At 44.6% G+C, this 21,512-nt stretch overlaps 1 protein-coding gene and 1 pseudogene across 3 annotated transcripts; one reads left to right on the top strand and one right to left on the bottom strand.

Annotated features, from left to right (window-relative positions):
* Positions 1 to 4,148, bottom strand: LOC140692700 (uncharacterized; annotated as a pseudogene).
* A 400-nt stretch (positions 4,149 to 4,548) lies between these two features.
* Positions 4,549 to 21,512, top strand: LOC107034495 (zinc finger protein 286A). Of its 3 annotated transcripts, XR_012068280.1 has the most exons (7): positions 4,650 to 5,077; positions 6,010 to 6,098; positions 9,719 to 9,833; positions 10,939 to 11,031; positions 18,028 to 19,282; positions 20,151 to 20,322; positions 20,720 to 21,512. XR_012068280.1 is itself a non-coding variant. In XM_072957013.1 (6 exons), the coding sequence occupies exons 3-5, from the start codon at positions 9,746 to 9,748 to the stop codon at positions 19,251 to 19,253; spliced, it is 1,407 nt and encodes a 468-aa protein (XP_072813114.1). In that variant the 5' UTR covers positions 4,549 to 4,587; positions 6,010 to 6,098; positions 9,719 to 9,745; the 3' UTR covers positions 19,254 to 19,282; positions 20,151 to 21,512. The 3 variants fall into 3 exon arrangements, 2 of the variants coding, with proteins under 2 accessions (XP_072813114.1, XP_072813113.1); XM_072957013.1 differs by lacking the exon at positions 4,650 to 5,077 and adding an exon at positions 4,549 to 4,587 and having other exon boundaries at positions 20,151 to 21,512; XM_072957012.1 differs by having other exon boundaries at positions 20,151 to 21,512.

Raw genomic sequence — 21,512 nt, 5'->3', positions numbered from 1 at the left:
TCAGAGGAAGTTTCCACTGTGAAGTCTCTGATGCCTGATGAGGGCTGAGCTACACCGGAAGGGGCGGCCGCATGCCTGACCTCACAGGGCTTGTCAGGTGTGAATCCTCTGAGTGGAGGAGGTCGGGCGCTTCAACTGAAGGATCCCCCGCACCCACGACACTCAGATGGTTTCTCTCCAGCATGGACCCTCCGATGCGGAGTAAGGGACGAACTCTGGCTGAAGGGGTAGGGTTTCTCTCCAGTGTGGCCTCATGTATGTTTTATGAGATCTGAGCTCTGACTGATGGCTTTGCCACACTGTCCGCACATGTAAGGCTTTTCTCCAGTATGAGTTCTCTGATGTTGAATGAAGACTGACCAGTCACTAAACGCCTTCCCGCACTTGTGACATTCACAGGGCTTCTCTCCAGTGTGAACAAACTGATGCTTGATACGGGATGAATTGTGACTGAAGGCTTTGCCACATTCATGACATTCATAAGGTTTCTCTCCAGTGGGCATTAGCTGGGGTTGAATGAAGTTATCTGAACAAAAGCTTCCCCACATTCATTGCATTCGTAGGGTTTCTCTCCAGCATGAATTCTCTGATGCATTGTAAGGGCTGCGCATCACCCAAATAATCATGGAACATTTTTCTAGTCACCACATTCATAAGGCTTCCCTGCGTTTGGGATTCTCTGGTGTTGAGTAAATGGTGTATTCCAAATTAAGGCTCCTTCATGCACTTTATAATCCCTCCTGCTGTGAACACTCTGATGGTATGAGTTCCAGCTACACATTTTCCTATCTTCATAAGACTTCTCTCCAGTATCTGTTTTCTGATGTTCCATATGAAAATTCCACTTAATGCTCACAACAATCATTCAAGGTAGGGACAATAAACTTCATACAACAGATAATGAACAGGAGGTGCAGAGTTCAGCAACTTTCCCATGGCCACATTCCTGAGCAAGACCAGTTTCTCACAATGCAGACGCATGGGTCTTGGCCATTCATGCACTCCCACATTCACGCAAAGTCTACACGATGTTCCATGGAAGCAACCTAAATGTCCATTGACAGATGACTGGACAAAGAAGTTGTGGTTTATTTATACAATGGAATACTACTCGGCCATAACAAAGAATAACATAATGCCATTTGCAGGAAAATGAATGGACCTAGAGATCATCATTCTAAGTGAAGCAAGCCGGAAAGAGAAAGAAAAATACCATATGATATCACTCACGTGTGGAATCATCTCTTTTTAAAGACAAACAAGTGGCAGCTTAGAGAGTTGCAGTAAATAGCCCAAAGTCACACCATAGGAAAAGTGATGTTTGAGCCAAGAGCCCAGTACCATTTAGTTGACAAATCCTGTGATACGTTCACTATATTCTGTCAAATTGAGAAGAGGATTGTCATCTGCTGGAGGGAAATATACGTACTATTAATGTACCAAACCACTGAGTCTGGCTGAGCTACCACTCGTGCAGAGAGACCCCTTCAGCTGCTTCATTCCTAGAGACTATTGCTGCTCATTGGGAACGCCTGAGGTTGCAAACCCACATTTACGTTGTTAGATTTTATTGTAACATGTGGTGTCTTTTCATGCTTTTCCCATTTGACTTTCTACAAGCACTGTCAATCTAAGTTCTGTAACTTTTATTTCTCCATAATTCTTGGTTGTTATTTCTTAAAATATTTTCCTCTCCCTGGTTATTTCTTCTTTCTTTCTAGGACTCTCATTATATGAATATCTAGTCAGTCTCCATACTGCTTAACGTTTCTTTCACATTTTTTCAAGGTTCTCTCCCTTCCTGATCTCTTATGGAAGAGTAGAGTTCCTCAACCTGATAGCCCAGCTTTCAATTCCCTGTTCAGTTTCACACATTCTGCTAGCCAATCAAGTATTGGCCACTATGATGGGTTCCTGCTTAATATTTCTTACGTCCTCCTTTAACTCTTTTAGGGTATCTTTTTTAAAATACATACATCTTGAGCTTTCTGGGATAGAGGAGTAGGAAACAGTAAGGAGGTGCTTACTGGATACTCGGTGATGGAAGAGATGGCTAGATTTAAGAGCAAAAGCTTTCAGAATAGCCATTAAAATGAGATACAACACCTGTCTTTGAGTCTTGATTGACTAAGGGTAGTTGTACACAGAGACTCAAAAACAAAGGGGAGAACCCCTTGATAAATAGCAGTAAAGCAGTTTCAGTAAAAAAAAAATTTTTTTATTCTAAGTGGCCCACTAATTTTGTGTTATCTGTTACAGGTCATTCAGACCATTGTTTTTCTTTTATAGCAATAGAATACATCAGATATCTTATTTTCCCCCTGTGGGTCTATATTCCCCAAGCCCAGGTTATAAGCTGGTAATGTAGGGAGGGAAGGGAACCGAAATCCTGGGGTGTTTCCTATACCTCCTTCAACTCACCAGGAAGGGCACAAGCTGTGGATGAAATATCTGTATGTATGTGGGGAAGGGAGCAGGGCTTAGGGAAATTTGAGTTATTTTCAAAGCAGAGAATCTATGGTGTTAAAATTGGGGCAAGATCACTGTCCATTTACCACCTTCCTCCCTACCAGGTGATCTTATCCCACAAGGAACCTCTCTACCTCCATCTCTTCTTTGCAGGAATCATCTGGCTCACTGCCTGTGTACCTGCATGTGTATGTGTGTGTTTGGGTGTTTGTGTGTATCAGGGTGGGAGAAGGGTGGATAAAACCCTTTGAGATGCATCTTCTTGTGTCTGTTAGTACCCACTCCTCTCCCAGCCCAGCTCTGAGGCTACCCAGTGCAGAGGTGAACGAATGGGCAAAGATCTCCCCGGTGGAACGTGGCAGTGAACAGAAAGGAGCACACAAAGCACCAGAAAGCACCCCCACTCCCTATAGCGTCCCCTGCAGCCCCCTTGTGGCATCTGGAGGCTTCCATCGCTGCTGCCACTCCCTCCCCACCTACACACACACACCCCTAGGACCCACTGTCGTCATCTGTCTCCCGGAGGGTTTCCAATCAATTTTTCAATACTTTCTCAACCCAACAACCTCCCTCCTTCCAGAGGCATCCGGCGTTTGGGGCAAGGAGCTGGCCATTTATGTTAGGATGCTGTGTTATTTATCTTTTTCTGTGTAACAATATAACTATACACTTACTGGCTCAAAACAGCACACACCTATTAAGTCACAGTATCTGTGGGTGACGGGCTGGGTACAGGTTAGCTAGGTCCTCCGCAGCTGGCTGCCAGTGTGTCAGCCAGGACTGGGTTCTCATGTGAAGGAAAACTCCACTAGGAATGATCCACTGCCAAGCACCTGGGGCTTGTTGGCAGGGGTTAGGTTCTTGTTGACTGACAGTTACTTGTCATCTGGGTCTTCCCAACATCATACTTGCTTCCTCAATGCCAGCAAGGAGGACTTCTCTATCAAAACAAGCATTAGAATCATGTCATCTTTGTTGTGTTCTACTGGTTAAAAGTAAGTCACAGGTCCTACCCACACTCCAGGGGAGGGAGGGGGTTACACAAAGGTGTGCATACCACATAGGATAATGGGAACTGCATAAGGGGTGCTTTCTTTTGGAAACTAAAAATCGTCTTTTCCCAAAGTGTGTGAAAACCATTGAAGAGTTTTAAACGGTAAAGTGACATCTCATTCTTGCTTTAGAATGATTGCCGGCCAGAAATGTGGGGGGTAATTGGAGGGAAAGAAAATCTGAGTCTGGGAAATCAGTTAAGAGGCTGGTTCCGTAATCCTAGTGAAATGTTGGTGGCTAGAACTAAGGTGATGCTGATGCGAAAAGAGAAAGAAGGACAAATTGGAGAGTTTTTCAAGAAATACAATGAATAGGATTAGATGATAAATGGACAGTGAGGGTTGAGGATACTCCAGCTCTGGCTTTACGAATGCGTTTGTGGACAATGACATCATTCACTGAGACGAGGGGGCGGTTTAAACATACTGTTTGAAGTGGGTACGTTTGTCCAAAACAGAATTAGATTAACCTTGTTCCCTTGAGAGAGTATCTCTTGATAAATTTCAGTTTTATGTTTGCAGAGAACCTGTTGCTCAGATGTGTTGCAACTGGTTGAATCTTCTTCAACTCACCTGTCTCGCACGTGAATCTTCAGTGTCACCGGTAGTCTGCGGCCGCATGAACATCGGTTTGCACAGCACGCCTCTCACATTGTTTGAAGGCAAAGGATGAGTTTGGGGAGGGCAAGGATACGAGGAAAGCCGTGTGCTGTAACTCTTACACTGGAGTGATCTGAGTAGGACGCCTCACAGCCCCACGTGCCGACCAAGCGCGGGGCCGACAAAGACGCGGTTCCGCGGCTCGCGCTCTCGCTTGTCCGCGGGACCCCGCACAAGCGAAGCGACCGCTCCTCCGAGAGGGACGGAGACCGCGGCTCCCCCGAGTCTCCGAGGCGCGCCACTCGCGCTCCCACCTGCTGAGGAGCGGAGTCGGGCCACGCCCGGGGGCTTCTGGGAAACGTAGTTCCGAGCCGGACGCGGCCCGCCAGCCGTGCCCCCGCTCTTGCGCATGCGCGGGTCCGCTGGCCCGAGAAGTTGGCAGCCTTTGTCAGGCCCGCGGTGGGAGGTGAGTTGTTGCTCCGGTGCGACTGCTTGCGCTCGGCCTCGGCGGCGGCCCCGGGGCGTCAGTCCGCGCCGAGCCGGGCTGGAGTGCGCGCTGGAGGAAGGGGCGTCGAGGGCAGAAACGAGCCCCACCCCCGAGGCCCCGGGGGGTGCGGGTCCGAGTCCGGGCGGTGGGCGGGCGCGGGCCGGGGGCTGCGTCTGCGCGCCCGCCCCTAGGCTGCAGCCCCGACGCCGGCTTCTCCCGCTGCCCGGTCCCCGAGCAGCTCCGAGCGGCAGCGCCAGGCGTGTGAGCACCCGGCCTCAGGGACGCTGTCCCGGGTTTCCAGGTTCAAGCTCGGGACCGGAGCGAAGCCTTTCGGAGGAGCCCGCAGAGGGGAGGCAGGAAGGAGGACCACCAGGCCTCGGGGCTTTCCACTCTTCTGCCCGGAGGGGGGGGGGCCAGGAGGAGGTGGTCACCATGGAGACAGATGTGGCCGAAATGCCCGGGAAGAGAGGTGAGAGGTGCTGGTGCCGAACTTGAGCTGTGGGCCGGACCAGGTTCTGCCTCCTGTGCGGGAGTCGGTGGAGAGGGCTCTGGGCAGAGCGCTGCCGTCTTTGTCTGGGGATGGCCGGGCTCTCAGAGAGAGTGGAGGGCTTAGTGTGGGATCACCTCGCTTTCCACGCCGGCTGGGTGCACAGTGGGCCCTCCAAAGCCACCCCAAAATGTAAGCGAAACGTTAGCTTCCGAGACTTGAGCATAGCCTCACTTTTCCTCACACCTTTCTCCTCCCGGGTGATTATAACCATCTTAACCTTTGTCAGTGGGTCTGAGAATTTAGCTTTTTGGTTGGCAAAAGTATCTTCCACCTGTTATTCCCCTTTGCACAATAACCCTATGGTTTCAGTAGAGCAGATATTTTTGTTTTCCGTAGGAGAAAACAGACAGAGGAGTCCCTGACTGACACAGGCTCTCCTAGACCAGCCTTTCTGGAAGTTTGGTCTGTGACCTCCTGCACCAGAATCCACACCCTGCCCCGACCTGGGCTTGTTAGATTTCTAGATTGTACCCCAGGCTCAACTAATGATAATTATCTGTGGCTGGGATCCAGCAACCTACATTGGAACTAAGCATGCAGGGTGATTTTTTTTCAGAATCATTGAGCCTGTTTTTCCCGTTTTAATTTAATGTAAATTAAGCTCAGAAAAAAAATGTCCAGACCAGAGAGTGTCGTCTTCCAGGATGTGTTATGATTCTGGCAACTAGATGAATTTAAGCCCCAGGTAGCAACACTCCTGGACGTTCTCCATGATCCTGGGTTGTTTCAGGCTCCTTGCAGTCGCAGTGTTTGTAGGGAGCACCATTAGTGTGATGGCGGGAATTTCAAATGTGTAAATCTGAGTCACAAGATAGATCCAAGCCCCATCATTACTGCTTTCTTGCCCTTAGCTCTGTCTTCCCAGGAGTCTCCATTCTCCCAAGAGAAGAGCACAGAAGAGGAAGAAGTGGCAGCTCTGCACCTCACAGCCAGGTCCCAGGTGAGAGAGTCTCTGCTGATTATTGAAACACCTCGTTTCTGGAGTACAGGCGTGCTCCCTGCTTTCTGATGCAGAGCTTCTGTGTCTGCTGGAGCCCACCTAGAGAGCTGAGTTCTGCTGCTAAGAGACCACGCAAGTGAATAATGGACTCAGTGGAAAATGTTTTCTACTTCCTCTTGGTACCTTCTCCATCTAGTGTTTACTGTCACTAAACAGGCATGGAAGCTAGTTTCTGTGCTTGGTATCTTGGGAAACTAATTTAAAAGACAGTGTGGTTCATACCCCTTAGAATTTATTTTTCGGTTGGGGAAACAGCATGCACATGACTGTTAAGTAGGAGTTTAAGAAAGTGCCTTAAGTACTGGAGTGAATTATGAACATACTCAGTGCTCAGGTGGTTCAAAGAAATGCTGGAAAAGGAAGCCTAGGCAAGGCTTAATTTAAAGAGCTGGAATCCAGCCCTCTGAGATGATGAGTGCTGAAGTATTTAAGAGGTGGACTGTTACCAGATTGCAGCTTTACTTTGCAAACTCCCCCTTCCCCCAGGGCAAGTATTAAGGCTTGTTGAATTGAAGCGGTAGTTGTAGTCTGTGGGTGATTAGTACATCCATCTTTCCACTTTTTGTATGTCTGAAGATTTTTATTAAACGAAGCTGGGTAGGAGGCAAGAGCTCCCTGTGATGTGTGTCATACCACAACCCAAAGATTCCTCAGCTGGCCTCTCTCTTCGCTACAGTTTAACCAAAAGTGTAAAAAGTAGACATTGCACATTGCTGCTGTTTGTAAGAGTGGTTTCTCAGGATGCTTCTGTACTTATGTGCCTCCACTGGGTTCTCGAAGGCCATATGTTAATATTGAAGACTTTATTAGTCAGGAAGCTTTAAGCTGCAGCTGATGGAAACTCAACTCAGACTAGCTTAAGCAAAAAGAGGTATTTACTGGGAAAGGGTGTAGCTCAGTGGTAGAGCATGTACTTAGCATGCATGAGGTCCTGGACTCAATCCCCAGTACCTCCATTAAAAATAAATAAATAAACAAACAAACCTAATTACCTGCCCTCCCCCAAAAATAATAAAATAAAATAAAATAAAATTTTAAGGAGGTATTTATGGACTAATATAACTGAAAACTACAGGTCTGGCTAAAAGTGAGCTCCAGCAGCAACCTAACAACCTGTTCTCCCCGTCTCACGGACCTTTCCTTTTCTCCCTGTGGGTTTTGCTCTCAAGCAGGCTCTTCTCCTAGTGCAGGCTGGCCCCAGACAAATTTAGGCTCACATCTTCCGATACTGAAGATCAGGGAGAAAGGGCATCTTCGCTCCTGGTCATTTCAGAAGTTCTGAGGTTAGCTCTTTAACAGGCATTAGCCCCGTTCTTGGACCATTGTTGGCCGAATCTGGGTGTAATGATCAGAGTAGGGAAATAACCTGCACAGACACATGCACATCCCACCCATGGGTCAGAGATGGAGTTAGTGCTCCCTGAACTGTGTGGACTAAAGGTGGCCAGGCGCAGCAGCCCCAGGAAAATCAGGGTGCAGGTCCCAGAAGAAGGGGGAATGCTTTATGCATTTCAGCACTTTGATATTAGATTCAAGACTTGTCACAGCTTCAGGATGGGTTAAACCTTTTACGGAAATTTTTAAAACTGTCCTTTTTGCATTGCATTAGATTTTGTTTTTGCTAATATTCCAACTTTTTTCTTACTCGAATTTGCCTGGGCTATTTATCTTTTACTTACTAGATTTTTAAAAATATTAAAGTTTTAATTCTTTCTCATTGTAACCGGGTAAATGGCATAGACACCTATAAATATAAAAGTGTATTACTCATACTTACCTCCCCAAATTCAGTCCCCTCTGCCTACTGAGGATGACAGTTGGGTGTATATTTTTCCACATGTTTTTGTTGAGTTTGTACTACTGTATTTAGACATGTGGTATACTGTATTTCCTTCCATTCCCCCAGCCCCAACTTTGGAGATTTTGTTTGGGTCTCCTTTCCGTAAAGAGGACGTGGCTATTTTAAGAAACCTTTTTATAAGGGAAATTAATTTATTCACATTAATATGATTCCGTGTATGTTTCACATTTTTCCTGTCATGTGATTTTTATAATTCTGCTTATTATGCTTTGTTTATTCTTTTGTATTTTTTTCAGCCTTTTGTGCAGTAGCTTGCATTTTTGTTATTCTATTTTTTTTGATGATTTGGAAGCTGATTCCCACTGAGTGTCGGTTTAGTTCTAGATATGCAGCTTGTAGGATCAAAGTCATTTTTTCTCATAATATCTTGTCTACTTAGTTGCTACTTACTGATTTTTACATTTTATGTTATTTTACAAGGATATTTCTTATTTTTTAAGTCTCAGATTATTTCCATTTTTGGAAATTTTACTTTGAAATAATTTTAGACTTATAGAAATGTAGCAAATGGTAGAAAGATTTCTCATATGCTCTCCAAATTCTTCAAAATTTAGCATTTTACCTCGCTTTATTATTTTTTCCCCCAAATCAGGAAGTTATCATTGGCACAGTGCTATAACCTACTGCTCTTATTCAGATTTCCCAGGTGTCATAGTTTCTTATTTTTCTTCCCCTTAATTTCTGTTTTTATCCTATAATTCTTTCTGCTTTCCTTAGTTGTTAGGTTCTTTCTCTAATTTGACTTGTATGCTTTGTTCATTTAATGACTTTTTTTTAATGAAATGGAAACATTTCCTTTGAGTACAATTTCAGCCATTTGGCTTTGATTTTTGTATTTTATTTCATTATTATTTTGAAATTTTGATATATTTTTTCAGTATCAGTTACTGCTCTGTTCCATTTCTGTTTTAGAATTTATTAACATTTACTTTGTCACTTTTGCAAATGCTTCATGAATATTTAAATAGAAGATGTTTTCTATCCAGCTGTAGCATTTGGTGTATATTTATTTCAACAACCTGGAATGTTGTTCGCATTCTCTTTGGCTTTATGGAAAGAGAAGCGTTCAGTGCTGACATGTATCTATGTCCATATAGTTTTTGTACTTTTTCTGTTATATAAACTTAATTCTGTGGTATTTACATGTAAACATTTATTTGGTCTATCTGTACCCTTAATTAATTTGTTGCTGTCATTTTCCGATTTAATGCTCTGTGCCTTGACCTGATTCCGCGCTTCACCAGAGATGCCCGCTGTCAGTCTGTTCATTCCATGACTTCTCCAGTCACAGGTTCTGTAGAGATTGATTTTTCTTGAGGACTCACAAGGAGAATTATTCATGCATGCCTTTTTTCCCCTCCACCTACATTTTGCTTACTTTGCCAGACTACATTGTTGACTCAGTGGTTCATGTTTTAAGTCTTTATTCCCCAGAAAAATTGCAGTCTCTCCATGGAGAAACCCTGCTCTTCCTTCTTACAGTTGTCATGTTGACAGTGGACATGGCACATAATTGATACCCAGTGACTTTACGCAGAATGTTCAGAATCTGAACATGTTCGGATGCTTGTCATTTATCACAGTCATTTCTCCTGTTTGAATTTATCTGTGCCTCTGCTCCAGGGCCAACAGAAACAAGGGGGTGAGAGGAAGATGACTGAGTGAGAGACGGTGAACAAAAGCATGTTTTGTGTCCTAGGCACCTGTGACATTCAAGGAAGTGGCCATGGACTTTACCCCAGAGGAGTGGGGGAGGCTGGACCCGGCACACAGGGACGTGATGCTGGAGAACTACAGGAGCCTGGTCTCACTGTGTAAGGACGGGCTCTCCCCGCGACCTGCAACACGCTGGGGAGGGCATCAGCACTTTATTGAAAGTGAAGTAGCTGAGCAGAACCTTCACTCTGGCATCCGGGGGTCGGAACGTGTTGATCCCTTTGGGCCCAGAGGAAATCTCTTCCTGCTCTAGGTTCTTGGTGAAATGCCTGTGCTTGCTTTGGGTCAGGAGTCTTTGGATTTGAGTGGCAGAAACCAGACTTACACTAGTTGAAAAGGGACCCAGGGATACTGTCAGGAATCTCTTTTGTTTATTTATTTTTCAGTCACATGGCTTGGCTTTGCCCCTTGTTGGCTTTATCTTAGGATCTCCCCGGATGGCTAGATGGCCCCTGGCCGCTCTGGGATTCCATGATTCTTCCAGTTAGAGCACTGAGGCAAAAAAGCTAGTGCTTCTGTTCTGGAGATTCAGGAAATTGGGCCATGTGTCCATCAGTGAAACAATTACTTGAATCGGGGAGGTGAAGTATGCTCTGGCCAGTTTGGATCCTTTGCCCATGTGTGTGTGTGTACGTGCGTGCTTGTGCATGTGGGCATGCGCACGTGCATAGCACATGTGCAGGTACATGTACTGTTTACATGAGGGGTGGAGGGAGCGAAGTTGGCTCCTCCCAAACCTCATGTAATACATTCCCTACGAGCATTGGTTCCAGTAACTAAGAAGGAAGAAAGGAAAACCATCAGAAGACAACCACTGGATTCCACAGTCCCGGCCACGTGGTGGTGCCACTGAAGTCCCCCTTTGCCCAACTCCTTCCTCAGTCCAAGCTGAGGTCTAACCTGCAAGGTCTCGCTGGAACTCCTGCAATAAAGAAATAAAGAGAAAGTCTCTTCTATTTCTACAGGTGCAAAGATTTGTCTACTCAAGTGCATGTAGACTTCCTTACCAGGCCCAGACTCTGGCCGCACCTGTTTGAAGCTTCACTCAGAGGCCTGCCCTCCCTCGTCCCAGGTGTTCCTGTAACAGCCTGTCTTCTCTGTAGCTCCAGGGCGTGGGGCTGCGCTCTAGGATCGACCTTGGTACCCATCACACATAGCTAAGTCCCTTTTTTTTCTCTCTCTCCCTTTCTTTTTAACGAGCAGGGCTTCCAGTTTCCAAAGCTGAGCACTACGATTTGGAGAATGGAAAAGATCCCTTGGTGCTTGAGAGAAAAGCACCCAAAAACAGCTGTTCAGGTGAGTCAGGTAGACGGGGGCTTCAAGAGGAAGAGCCCTGCGGGACACTGAGGAAGTGGCGCTTCTCAGTGCCTGAGAGAGAACGCTAGGAGTGCCAACGTGCTTTTATTTTCTAAATGTCTTATGTTAAATTATGTCGCGTTTTAAATACATACGAAGGTCAAGGAAATAACACCAGATCAAACACATGCAAATGTTTGCTTCCTTTTGCCTTTTCTCTTTTTTCATCCTTTTTTGTAATGTGAAATAGATGTACGGTTCTGTGAATTTTCACAAATTGAACACATTCATGAAACTATCCCCCAGATCAAGAAACAAACTTCCCAGCACCCCAGAAAGCATCTCTGTGGCCCCTTTAAGTTACCTCCCTCCTTCCAAGATTTGCTTAACTTCTGACACCAGATCAGTTTTACCTGTTCTTGACCTTTATTATTTAGACAGTCACGTTGTGCGTGCTCGTGTGTCTGGCCTCCTTCCCGGAATGTTGATGTGACATCCGTCCGTGCTGTTGCGTGTGGCTGCAGTCTGCCCATTCTCAGTGTCGTCCAGTCTTCCATCGTGTCACCCTGCCCGCTTGTTTATCCCTTCTCCCGAGGTGGCTCGCGGGCGTCTCCGGGTTTGGGCTGTCTGAGTAGCGCTGCTGTGTTCGCTGTTTCCCACGTCCCTCGGTGGATGCAGGCACGCCCGTCTGTCGGACACGTGCGTACGAGTAGGATTGTTGGATCGGGGCAGGTGCTGTTCACTTCTGGTAAATCTCACCAAACAGATTTCCAGAGTCACTGTACCAACCACGTTCCCACTAGCAGGTGGGAGGAGTGGGTGGGTTCCCCTTATTCTGCATCGTCACCAGCACTTGATTGTCTTCTACATTTTAGCCATTCTTATAAATGTCTGGTGTTTTCCAGTTTTTAAGAAATAAAAAAAGGTTACAGATTTAGAGTTCTTACATTCTCTTTCCCCCTGGAAATAACTGGTTGGTGCAGTTGGTGTGAGTCATTCTAATGTCTGTGTGTGTGTAGACACACACATGCCAAAAACAATATGTACATACAGTGTACTTTTTCTTTTACAACCCAATTTTTTAACCCTCACATTGTATTTTGATATTAATCTCTATTAACACATATAATTTGTGTTTATGCACTTTAACTACTATGAAAGAAGTCCAGTTGTGTGAGTAAACTGTGAAGTTTATTTTCACTTCTTTGACATTAATTAGTAAAAGAATTGCAATGATCATCCTTTTACTGACTCCTTACGTTCACCTCGAGAGCTGGGTTAGGGTAGATAACCAGAATATGCAGCACTGGACCTTGAAGTATCACATGATCAGCCAAGGCCCCACCACAATCCTGGCCAATAATTGATGCTCTTAGATGTAGTAATTTTTGTCAGTCTGATGGATATGAAATGATGTTTCATGTTTTTTTAATTTACATTTCTCTGGTTATGAGTGGGTTTGAGTATTTCCTGTGTTAGCTATTCACATTTCCTCTTTTATAAATTACCTGCAGTTACCCTTTGCGTGCTTTAGAAAGTGGGCCATTCACATCTTTTTCTTGATTTCTTAGAGTTCTTTATATATTTTAAATACTAATAGATGGCAAAGGTACCATTACAAATCAGTGAGAAAAAATTGGTTCTCTTAGTCTGTGGCTTATTTTATTTTATGGTGTATTATACAAGCATAATTTAACATTTTTAATGTTAGAAGATTTATCTTTTTTTAATAGTTTTTGCTTTTTGTGAATTGTCTTCCTTATTCGAATGTCAGGAAGATAATCTGTACTTTATTCTAAAATGCTTGAGCTTTGTTTTAAAGATAGTATTTTTTTTTGTATATGATGTGAAATAGGGAACTAATTTTATCTGTTTTTCCTACTTAAAGCCAATAGTCCAATGTCATTTATTGAAAATGTATCTTTCATCACTGATTTGTGCTAACTCTTAGGTAAACCCAGGTCCCAGGCATACTTGGGTCTATTTCTGGAGTCCCTGGTTACGTGGCTGTCTGTGCTGTGATAACCTATTGTTGTAATTACTACACTTTGTAGTATGTGTCTCTCATAAAGAAAATCTTCCCTTAATATTCTGTTTTTTAAATCTTCTTGTCCTTTTGAATACAGAGTTATTACATCCGCCCCTGTGGACAGAGATGTGTTTCCCCTTGGAGACCTGTCTGTTTCGTGACTTGCGTGTTCACCACCCTTCTTTTTTTTGTGGGAAATACTGTCATTTTCTTAGTGATCTACAATAACTCGTCATGTATGAGGTCGTTAATCTTTATGTTACAGATGCGCCTTGTAGTTTTTGCCTTTCCATCTGGCTGTGCTTCTTAACATACAGACTTAATGTATCACAATCTTGTGTTTCCTGTCTTTTGTTAGCACTTAGAAAGTCCTTTCTCATGCCGCAATTACAAAAATACTTGCTTCTGTTCTCTTCTTTTGTCCTTTCATTTTCTTTCCCCCTTTTAAACCTTTAATCTGTTTGGAATTGCCTCTTACTTCTCTGGTTCTATCTGCTTGGCTGTCTCTTCTGAACCATTAAATATTTGAGCTACTCAAGGTTTGGTTGGAATCCTCCTCCCCTCAGTACCTGGAACCATGGCCTTGAGTGGCTGCCCGGGTCAGGAGGTAACAGGACTGGGGTGGAGGGGGTCGGGGGGGGCCTCGGAAGCTGGAATAGCACATGCCTCGACGGAAAGGGGTCCCTCCTGCTCTAGGCTGGCAGCCACAGGAAGCGGAGGTAGTAAGTCCTGTGGGCTCTGTGGGGAGCGTGGCTGTGTTCCAATAAAACTTTATTTAGACCTGGGTAGTGGGCAGTAGTTGGCAGCCTCTGCTCTAATTGGTCATCACTCGGCATGCTTCCAGTTTTTTTTTTTAAGAAGCTCAAAATTTGAATTTCTGTGTGAAATCTTGCTATTTTTAAGTGTTGGCAATTGGTCTCAAAAATTGTATAAACAGTGTGGGCCAGACAAGACATACCTGAGGGTCAGTTAGTCCAGCTGGCCAGCTGTGTGCAGCCTCTGCCTCCTCCTTGGGCGACTCATCCACTCCCACAACCCAATTACCCTCTCTCCCTGGGTGAATCCCAGGTCGGTGTTTCCACCCCAGACCTCCCCTTGGGGCTCCTGTTCTCAGCATATTTAAAACTGAATGCCAGATATATGCCCACATTCTCCATCATCCCAACAGGATCTTTTTCTAGTAATTGTCTTAATGACACTCACCACCTTATCAGACTGCATAAGCCAGAAATCTATGGACAGTCCTTCAACTGCCCCTCCCTCCTTTATCCAGTTCATCACTGTGTTCATCTGCTCAAGGTCTAAATATTTCTTCACTGTTAACATCTCTCCATCTCCCTTTCCTTTGCCTGGACTCCTGTGATAATCTCCCTGATTCCACCTTTACCCCCATAAACTCCCTTTTTTTTTTTAATTTACTTTTTTAAAAATTTTGTTGAGGGGCAGGTAATTAGGCTTATTTATTTTCTGATGGAGGTACTGGGGATTGAACCCGAACCTCCTGCACGCTAGGCAGGCGCTCTACCGCTGAGCCATACCCTCATCCCTAAGCTCCATTCTTTATATCGCAGTGAGTGATGTTTTCAAAATACAGGTCAGATGCTATCACCCTTTTGCTTACATGTCAGTGGCTTCTCATTGCTCTTAGGATAACAGCCAAAATCTTTGAGGCCTACACCACCTTGCAAAAATCTGTCCTTTACTCATTATTCCAGCATTATCTCATACCTACTCTCCCTCCATTTTTATACCCTTTCTTAGCAACTCTTAATGGTTTTAGCATCGCAGGACGTAATTTAACTCCCAAAATCATTGAGGACCCTGAAGAGCTACTGTTTATGTGTGTTGTATGTACCAATAGTCACTATATTAGAAATTAAAAGTGAGAAAGATTTTAAACTACAGGATATTTAATTTTTAAACAACAATTAGAAACCCATTACGTGTTAACACAACACAATTCTAATAAAAAACAACTTTTCTCCAACAACAAAAAAAAGGGTACTGAAAAGAAGGGCCCCTTTCTGCAGTTTTGCAAGTGTCTCTGATGGATGGCTCGGTGGGAGACAGCTGTATTCTCACCCGCTTCTGACGCAGTTTCTTGTGATGTGGCGTTTTCATTGACCTGTATGAAGAAAATCCAGCCTCACACCAATATTTAATTGGAAAAGGGGGGAGTATTTTTATAGCCTTTTCAGATGATTTTGGCTAGTCTCCTGACACCACACCAAGACTAGGCAAGTGTTAGTTTCTTACAGATCAGATCCAGTGTGCACCTGAAACCGTATCCATGAGTTTTTCATACTCTTACATTAAAATCTGTTGATCTTTTGTAAAATACTGGTTCATTGAGTTATGCAGATCTTCCAAATATTGACACATCATGTTTTAAAAAAAACACACACACACAATTTTCTGTATCACCACTGACGGTATCAGAAAAGAAAGTTTTAGGAAGCTATCAAGTTCTCAGTGGTAGATAAAAGTTTTCTAAAATTCTAATTTCTGCAAGAAGGCACATTCTTTTGTCAGATTTGAGAAAATATCCACCAAATATCCAACAAAGATAACAGTTGGTCAGTCATTCTTTCTAGTAAAAATGGTGGTCCGTGGAAAAAGTGGCTAGTTCAGCTCTCAAACCATCACACAAGTGGTTTTCCTCAAGACAACCATCCTACTTTGATATGAGCAGACTTGCTTTATGAATATTTCCTGGTCCATCATCCAGAATATTCAAAGGTCATGTGGTCAAGGTTTGAAATTTAATAAATTAATTTTATTATATTAATAATGTTTCCTGTTGTTTCCTCAGACATTTTTCCATGAAACTGGCTTTTTGTTTTTTTTTTAACTGAGTACCTGGTGGGGAAAAATGGAACAACTCCTAGTATATTTGGTGTCTTATCCTAATTTGTACAGAAATTGTGGGCAGTTTTACCACCATTACTTTTGCAACATCAGTGCAAATGTCAAGACAGCAAAAAAGGCAAATAACATCTAAGCATTGTTCTGAAAGTAGTTTTGAAGCTACAGCCTCCCAGGGGCCCACAGACCGCGCTGTGAGACCGCTGCCTCCGTGCACCAGCGCTAGCTTATCTCAGTTCATGTTCTCGTGATTCAGCAAGCACTTACATAGGGCCTGTGCTGTGTCAGCGTTTTTAAGTGTTTTGTAAATATTCTCATTTACTGCTCATTCAGGTAGGTACTGTTTTCATTCCTCATGAAGTAGGTAGTGTCGTTGCCCTGTCTTACAGATGAGGAAACTGAAGTAGAGTCAGAGTGAATTGCCCCAGGTCACAACGGCGAGGGAGTGGCAGAGCTGGGGTGGAACTCATGCATTCTGATCGTGGAGCCCGTGCTCTCAGCTGCTGTGCTTTTCTTGAATGTCCCCCTCACCTTGGGGCTTCGGTACATATCATCCCCTCCACCTGGAACGCTCACCTCCTGCTTTTGTTCTCATTACCTGGGACCCCCACCTGAACCCCAACTCCACTTTGATGGCAGCTCCATGATTTACCTCCTCAGGGAAGCCTCCCCTCACCCCTCTATGTTCTTTCACAGCATCGTTTACCTTTTATTTCTTAGCACTTACTGCAGGTGCACTCTTACGTGTATTTGTAAGTGTTAGACTAAATTTCCTCTCCCCTCGTGCACATAGGGGCTGTGTGTGTGTGTTTTCCCACAGTGCCTAGCACTAGCGTCGTGTAGGACAGACATTCAGGAGGTCATCGTTGAATAAATGGGTGGGAGAGTAGATGAATGAACAGAGTTCATTTGGCTATATGGAATGAGGGGCAGGTCTAACTTAATTTTCTAAATCAGAGCACCATGTATTGGTAAAACAAATTATCTCTAGTTCACTGACTGAAATACCACCTTTGTATTGTCCCTAATTCCTATATAGATTTGGCTTTATTTCTGAAATTGCTCTTCTATTTCCCTGGTCTATTTATGTCTTCTTTTGAACCACATTCTTGAAGTTATTTTAGTTTTATAAAGTAGCTTCATATTGGATATAAAAATTCTGATAGCTTGATATCAGATATATTCAGAGAAGTTAGCTTCCCTCCCTGTCCTGTCTCCTCTGTTCTCCATAGGTGACCATTTTTATTAGTATTTCATTTGTCCGTCTTTGGTTTTGGAAGATAGAACCAAATATGTCTGTGTATTTGTTTCCCTCCCCCTTTTTTCCCTGCACAAAAGATAGTAAACTATACGCTTTCCTTTGCAGCTTGCTGTGTTTTTTAAGTTTATTTAATATCTCCTGAAGATCGCATCATAGCGATATGTAGAGGTCATTCTCCTATTTTTTTAAGTTGCACGTACTCCGTTGTGTGCATACACCACAGTTTAATCAGTTCTCTATACTAGGATATTTGCGATGTTACCAGTCTTTTGCTACCTCGGTGTTGTAATGAGTAATAACCTTGTGCATGTATAGTTTAATACATTTGCCATTGTGCCTTTGGGAGCTCATAGGAGATTTTTGAACAGGGACATATTATGAAAGTATTGTTAGGGAAGGTTAAACTAAATGGAACGCATATTTGGAGTAGAGTTGGTTGACTGGAAACTTAGAAGTCGAAGTTGCACTCTACACTAAGGTGATAGCCGCTGGGGTATTTACCGCAGCACTGGGTCTTCTATGAGAGCTTGTTCCTCCCCGTCCTGATCTAGGAACTTACTTCCTGTCCACCTGGTGACATGGTGCTTCATCTGCGTCCCTCCTCCTGTCTTTCTGATCATCCTTCCCCTGTTCTGACTCCTGGATAAGCTCTTCTGATCTTTGCATATACTGTGCATGTGTCTCCCTCCATCTGCTTCTCTTTGCAAATCATCTTACAAGAGTCAAATCCACTACCCGTCGAAGTTATGCTTTTCACCTTCATTAACTCTTATCCATTACAGAACTGCCCATTTGTTGAACTCAGAAAATGAAGGAAATTTGCGTTTCCAATTTCTTTCAGACTTGGAGACTAGACCCGAGAGCAAAGATTCCACTTCAGTGCAAGATTTTTCCAAAGAGGAGTCATGCCAGGTTGCAGTAATAGACAGGCTGACAAGGAGTAGCGTCTATGACTCCGACTTGGAAACAGCTCTCGAGTGTGAAAACTGGGTAGAGAACCAGCAAGGAGATCAGGAGAGACACTTGAGAGAAATGCTCTCCCACGTGAATTCACTCTCCGAAGAGAGGGCTCGTGAGCGTGATGTTTACTGGAAAAACTTCGGGCAGAAGTCAGTCCTCCTCCCTCAAGACAGAGTTCCCAAAGGATCCTATGCCTTTCATACCCTTGAAAAAAGAATGAAACAGAAATCAACCCTAATGAAAAAGCAGAGGACCTATAAAGAGAAAAAGCCTCATAAGTGTAACGACTGTGGTGAGCTCTTCACTTACCACTCGGTGCTCGTCAGACACCAGAGGGTCCACACCGGGGAGAAGCCCTACAGCTGCGGTGAGTGTGGCAAGTCTTTCAGCCACAGGGCCAACTTAACCAAACATCAGAGGACTCACACGAGAATCCTTTTCGAGTGCAGTGAATGCAAGAAGGCCTTCACGGAAAGCTCATCCCTCACGATACATCAGAGGATTCACGTTGGAGAGAGGCCTTATGAGTGCAGCGAGTGTGGGAAAGGCTTCAATCGAAGCACCCATTTCGTGCAGCACCAGTTAATCCACACAGGGGTGAAGCCGTACGAATGCAACGAGTGTGACAAAGCCTTCATCCATTCGTCAGCTCTCATCAAACATCAAAGAACTCACACGGGAGAGAAACCCTACAAGTGTCAGGAGTGTGGGAAAGCCTTCAGCCATTGCTCTTCCCTTACTAAGCATCAGAGAGTTCACACCGGGGGAAAACCATATGAATGCAGCGAATGTGGGAAAACCTTTAGCCAGAGCACACATCTTATTCAGCATCAGAGAATCCATACTGGAGAGAAACCCTACGAGTGTAATGAGTGTGGGAAAACCTTCAGCCGGAGCTCAAATTTTGCCAAACATCAAAGAATTCACACTGGAAAGAAGCCGTACAAATGTAATGAATGCGGAAAAGCCTTCATTCATTTGTCAGCTCTTATTCAACACCAGAGAACTCACACTGGAGAGAAACCCTACAGATGCAGTGAGTGTGGGAAAAGCTTTAAGTGCAGCTCATCCCTCATCAGACATCAGAGGATTCACACTGAAGGGTAGCCCTGAGAAGTTCCTGAATGTGAGAAAATGTAAGTTGGTCTTGTCTCTGTGTTCGATCCCTGAGTGTTTAGGTAGAAGACGTGTAGATGCAACTTGAGGACCAGTTCTGTGGTGTCTGTCTCTATTTGCGTAATACATAGTTTTGAGCCATGAACAGCCTGTGTCTTATATCCGTTGATTTGATCATTCTGAACTCTTCCAGCTAGAAATCTCAAATGTTGATCTCTCACCCAACCCCTGCAGCCCCCAACGTACCCTTCTGTGGAAATTCAGTAAATCCCTGGGACTGGGTAGCAGTACATCCTGTGAAACCCAGGGCCCCGTCTTGGCCACACCCATGCCTGCCATGGCATCTCACTTTGAAGGACATCACTCGGTCGGTTAGGCTCACACTCTTGTCATCGGGAAGACGCTGAGTTGTTCCCCTTTGGTCCCAAGTGGAGACCTAGACACAGGAAGAGTGTCCTTTCTTTTCCACGAGCTACAAAAACCAAAAGATTCAGCGGTTGGAATGTGCTTTGGATTCCCTCCCCAGCCCTGCAGGCTACTATCCCATTTGACGGACATAAAACGTGGGCTCTAATCATGTTCCCATGGTTTGTGCTGGTCGCAGACTTAGGTCCCTGTCGTCCCTCTGCCGTGTGCGGCTTCACTTTACACTTGCTTGGAAGTGACCCCGAGGCAGAGGATGGGCCGGAGTCTTAACTGTCGTTTTTGATCAAGTCCCCCTTCTCTCACCTCTGGCATGGGGTGAATTTTCTACAATCAGTATTAGGGAGATTTCATGTCCTTAGCTTACTCTGTTCTCTGTAAACTCCGCTGTGCCACTTTGAGAAAAAGCCCCCGGGATGCTGGGAGTCTGAAAAGTTGACGGGTCTGGTGTGTTGTTATCCCTAGGGCCCCCGTCGAGAAGAGCTGAGGCAGCCGTGAGGCACAAGGACACACCTTCGTGTCACGTACGGAACGCGGCACATGGGACAGTGACTGCTGGAGGACAGGCAGCTCCCCGCCGTGAAGAAGTCGCCGTCTCTCGGGCCTCACGCCTTCCCAGTTTTGGTGGCTGTCCTCTGTACGTTGTTGGCCGTAGCTGTACCCCAGAGCCCCCAGGAAGGTAGCAGAGGCTCGAAGCCATGGTGGTCTATTGGCATCAGTTACGTGGGTGACCAAAGACCCGTGTGGTGGGATCAGAAACACAGAAGCAAAAGTTCAAATAAATATTTAGCAAAACACTTTACACACGTCAGGGTTTTTTCTGCTATATTGTGTGGAAAGATTGTAGAAAAGATGGAGAGGAAACAGTAGTTAGTTACAGGTTTCTTCTTTCTCTCCTAAATCCTATCGTGTTTTGAACATTCAGCAGCCAGACTGTGCTCTTGCCCCCTCCACATGATCTCCTTTACTTCTTTTTTTGTAAGTTAGAAAATTTTACCAAAGTTTAATAGTATAATCTTGATTTTTCAAAACAGCCGCCAGCTTTTCAGCTCTGGACGCGGCGGTTACGCAGCCTCGTGGGACTGGTTCACCAGAACTATCATGCTTCCTCAGGGAAGCGCAGAGACCGTCTTTTTCATCGTCATTGATTCCTATAACCCCCTCTGCAGGCCTGAGTTCTATTACTGGGGAGAAGTAGAGGAATAGACTGTGAAGAAGTGGTGGTAGTAGACGTCAAGCTCAAGTATAAACCCAGCAGTGATGGAAAGCAAAGAAAACAGTAGGAAATGGAATGGAAAGGACTGGAAAGAGGTTTTGGAAATAATTCTTTTAAAAAAAAAACCACGTTGAAGGGGGCCCAGCTCTGAAGTCAGGGTAGGAGACTGGTCTACCTGGGAACAAAGTAAAGGCAGAGGAGCTGACCCTTTCACCTCCTTGAGAGGGAACTGATGAGCAGGGCCCTTGGCCCCAGACCAGGCCTGTGCCACTGCCTGTCTCTGTAAATAATGTTTACATTATTACATCATCATTCACACATTGTGTTTGGCTGTTTTTGTGCTACAGCAGCAGAGGTTGTACGTCCTCAAGAGCCTAAAACACTGGCTATTTCTCAATATGCCACATGCTCGAGTGAGAAGAAATTCATCATCCAAGGGCCAACATTTGACTTATGCAGTAAGATCAATGGGTTTGAGTTCCACCACCTCCACTTGGCAATTATGTGCTTACTCTTTCTCTGCCTCAGTTTCCTTATCTGTAAAATGGGAATAGATCATTCCTCTCACAGGGTTGTAGAGGATTAAATCATGTGATGAAGAACCTGGCAAA

Source organism: Vicugna pacos, unplaced genomic scaffold, assembly GCF_048564905.1.
Source record: "Vicugna pacos unplaced genomic scaffold, VicPac4 scaffold_15, whole genome shotgun sequence".
Classification (NCBI taxonomy): Eukaryota; Metazoa; Chordata; class Mammalia; order Artiodactyla; family Camelidae; genus Vicugna; species Vicugna pacos.
Note: the sequence above shows the minus strand (reverse complement) of the source record. Positions and strands in the feature narration are given on the sequence as shown.

What these genes read in the sequence shown, in the direction of transcription:
- LOC107034495 (XM_072957012.1), top strand. Translation starts at nt 5,041, where the DNA reads ATGGAGACAGATGTGGCCGAAATGCCCGGGAAGAGAG. An exon ending in CGAAATGCCCGGGAAGAGAG is followed by an intron (nt 5,078 to 6,009) that starts GTGAGAGGTGCT and finishes TCTTGCCCTTAG; the next exon opens with CTCTGTCTTCCCAGGAGTCT. An exon ending in ACCTCACAGCCAGGTCCCAG is followed by an intron (nt 6,099 to 9,718) that starts GTGAGAGAGTCT and finishes TTTGTGTCCTAG; the next exon opens with GCACCTGTGACATTCAAGGA.